The sequence below is a fragment of the Dermacentor albipictus genome, chromosome 3 (assembly GCF_038994185.2).
Source record: "Dermacentor albipictus isolate Rhodes 1998 colony chromosome 3, USDA_Dalb.pri_finalv2, whole genome shotgun sequence".
Lineage (NCBI taxonomy): Eukaryota > Metazoa > Arthropoda > Arachnida > Ixodida > Ixodidae > Dermacentor > Dermacentor albipictus.
In genome coordinates this window covers 113,194,166-113,196,657 of record NC_091823.1, presented here as the reverse complement: position 1 = coordinate 113,196,657, position 2,492 = coordinate 113,194,166, and the positions used below count along the sequence as shown (strand labels likewise).

The window sequence follows — 2,492 nt, the reverse complement described above, 5'->3', positions numbered from 1 at the left end:
TCTTTTAACATGCACCCAATGCACGGTGTTCTTGTATTTCGCCCCCATCAAAATGCAGCCGCTACAGCTGGGGTTTGATCCTGCAACCTCAGGCTTAGCAGCACAACACCAAAGCCACTAAGCCACCACAGTGGGTAGGTCAGGTTCAGGGAGGATATGCATTCAATATGCATTAGTGCTTGTGGTTTTGCAAAGCTAATCCAAGATAACATTCCAGTGACAGCGATTATTTTTAGCGAGTTATGCATTGGTGCAATTCATTACCACCATAAATGAACGATGGGTCACCAGGGTAAAAACATGCAGTGCTGTGGTTATAGTACAAGAAATGGTTGGCTATTGCACAATGGGTCATAATTACAATTTATTCAGCCACTGTCAACACTGCAATTTCTCTTCACATCAGTGCAAAGAAGGCTCACAATTTTCACATTGTCACTGCAGGGTCACAGCAGCCAATGCAGCACAAACACGGGACAGCTGCTTATTCTTCACTTGCTTTATTTGAAAGGTGCTCATAATTTGTATCCAAGTGAATACGGTGTTCATGCCAGAATTGTGGGCCGATGCAAAAGTGTCCCTGTGATAGGAAGCACATAATTCATGCAGACAAGTAGGTGTCATGTTTATCCACGGTGGAACAAGTGCAAACGCACACACATAAGAGCGTAAATATAGTAGAGAAGAGTGAAAAAGGAAGACGCAATGAAGCAGTGCATCTCACGACTGAGGCAACTGCTCAATAGGGGTGAAGAACTTGAAGTCCTTGGGGAATAGCTCGGCAGCACGGGGGTACATGAGCTTGTAAGACTGTCGAATGGTCACATCTGCCACACCTGCGATGTCCCCGATTTCCTTTTGAGACTTCTTGTCCTCGGATGCTTGTGAAGCCATGTAAATGGCAGCCGCTGCAACTGAAATGGGACTCCTGCCAGGAACAATGTCCAGCTCAACAGCTTTGCGAGCAATGTGCGTGGCGGCCTTCTGAACAGACGATGGCAGACCCAAGTTGGAACAGAAGCGGGACATGAAGTCTCCCGTCGTGATCAGGTCCACGCTAGTCTCCAAGGCCTTGAGAATGAGCTTAAAGCAACGGCCAATCTCCTTCTTGGAGACTTTCGACACGGCGCATATCTCCTTAAACGTACGCGGCACTCCTTCCTGGCGGCAAGCTATGTACAGGCATGCGGATGCGATTGCATCGTTGCTGCGCCCTTTCAGTGTCTTGCCATCGTGAACTTGCTTGAAGAGAAGGTTGGCTCGGTCCACTATGGTCTTCGTCAAATTGATCCTGTCTGCCATATTGCTGATTTCTCTGAATGCGTTCATGAGGGCTCTGTCCCCGCTGCTCATCGTTTTGCGGTTCTGATACTTGGCCGTGCCAGACTCGTCAAAGCTGGCGTCACCCGTACCTTTGCCAATCATCGTGGCCAGGTCGCTGCCATTCAAGAGAGGATTTTCGGACGCTCCGACTCGGGCTGGGTCGCTGTTGCTTTTCTCGTTGGAGAACACTCGCCACTCCGTGCCGACGTCCACTATCCTGTCACCAACGACGAGTCCGCACTGAGGGCAGATCATGTCGCCTGCCCTGTAATCCTCCACCAATGCAGCATCCGGGTGGTCGGGGCAAAACACCCTGGAGTTGGGACCGCGAGATCCAGATGCCATAGCTGAGCGGAGAACGTAGCCTTCTGCGAGGAATTATCGCCTTCGCGTTCACAATACACGAAATCACGTACAATAGCAAATGCAAAACATCTGAAATTCAGCAGGCTTCAATGCCACGGTGTACCCAGGCGCTTTTCGTTCAAAATTACGCCTGCTGGAAGGGACGTGCGCCACCACGACACACAGCCCAACGAACACCGAAAGGTTGCGAGCAGTTGTTGCGGTTGCGTACGAAACCCATCTAGAACATTCCAACCCTCACTAAGCTAACTGCGTAGATGGCGCCACAATCCGACTTTACGGCCGTGGGGTTTCGCTTCTACCACGCGCGTGTCACCAGTTACCGCCTTTCTTATTTGACGTGTTGGCTCTTGTATAGAATAAAGAACCAATTTGCTCTTGTGTGAGCTACATATGTTGAAAGCAGGCAGCATATATTCTTCGACTTTTTAGAACCTCCACCATTCCACGCTCGCCGTGTGTAGCAAAAAAGGTCTCTGCAACCAGAGGAGACTTTTGTTTCCGCCATTCTCGAACATGAAGGTAATCACAAAAAACATCTATAGTTTGACGTTTGATTTTTCTTCTTTATTTCTCACTACTCACGCACTACATTTTATAGCACAATAATTGTCTTCAAACAAAAACATTTCGTGTGACAGCTACAGCACCCCATGACGGCAAAGTTTGACGCTGGGAAAGTGGCGCCCTCAAGTGGTTTTGGAAGATTAGACAGGCTTTAACACACCGGGGGCCCAGCTGATGTAATCGTCATCAATCGTCACAACAACACGTGGCTAATTGTAATATTACCCATAATGCAT

At 48.7% G+C, this 2,492-nt stretch overlaps 1 protein-coding gene across 1 annotated transcript; it reads right to left on the bottom strand.

Annotated features, from left to right (window-relative positions):
- Positions 1 to 344: 344 nt before the first annotated feature.
- On the bottom strand, positions 345 to 1,906 carry TfIIB (transcription factor IIB). Its single transcript, XM_070535933.1, has one exon. The coding sequence runs from the start codon at positions 1,666 to 1,668 to the stop codon at positions 721 to 723; it is 948 nt and encodes a 315-aa protein (XP_070392034.1). The 5' UTR covers positions 1,669 to 1,906; the 3' UTR covers positions 345 to 720.
- Positions 1,907 to 2,492: the final 586 nt, after the last annotated feature.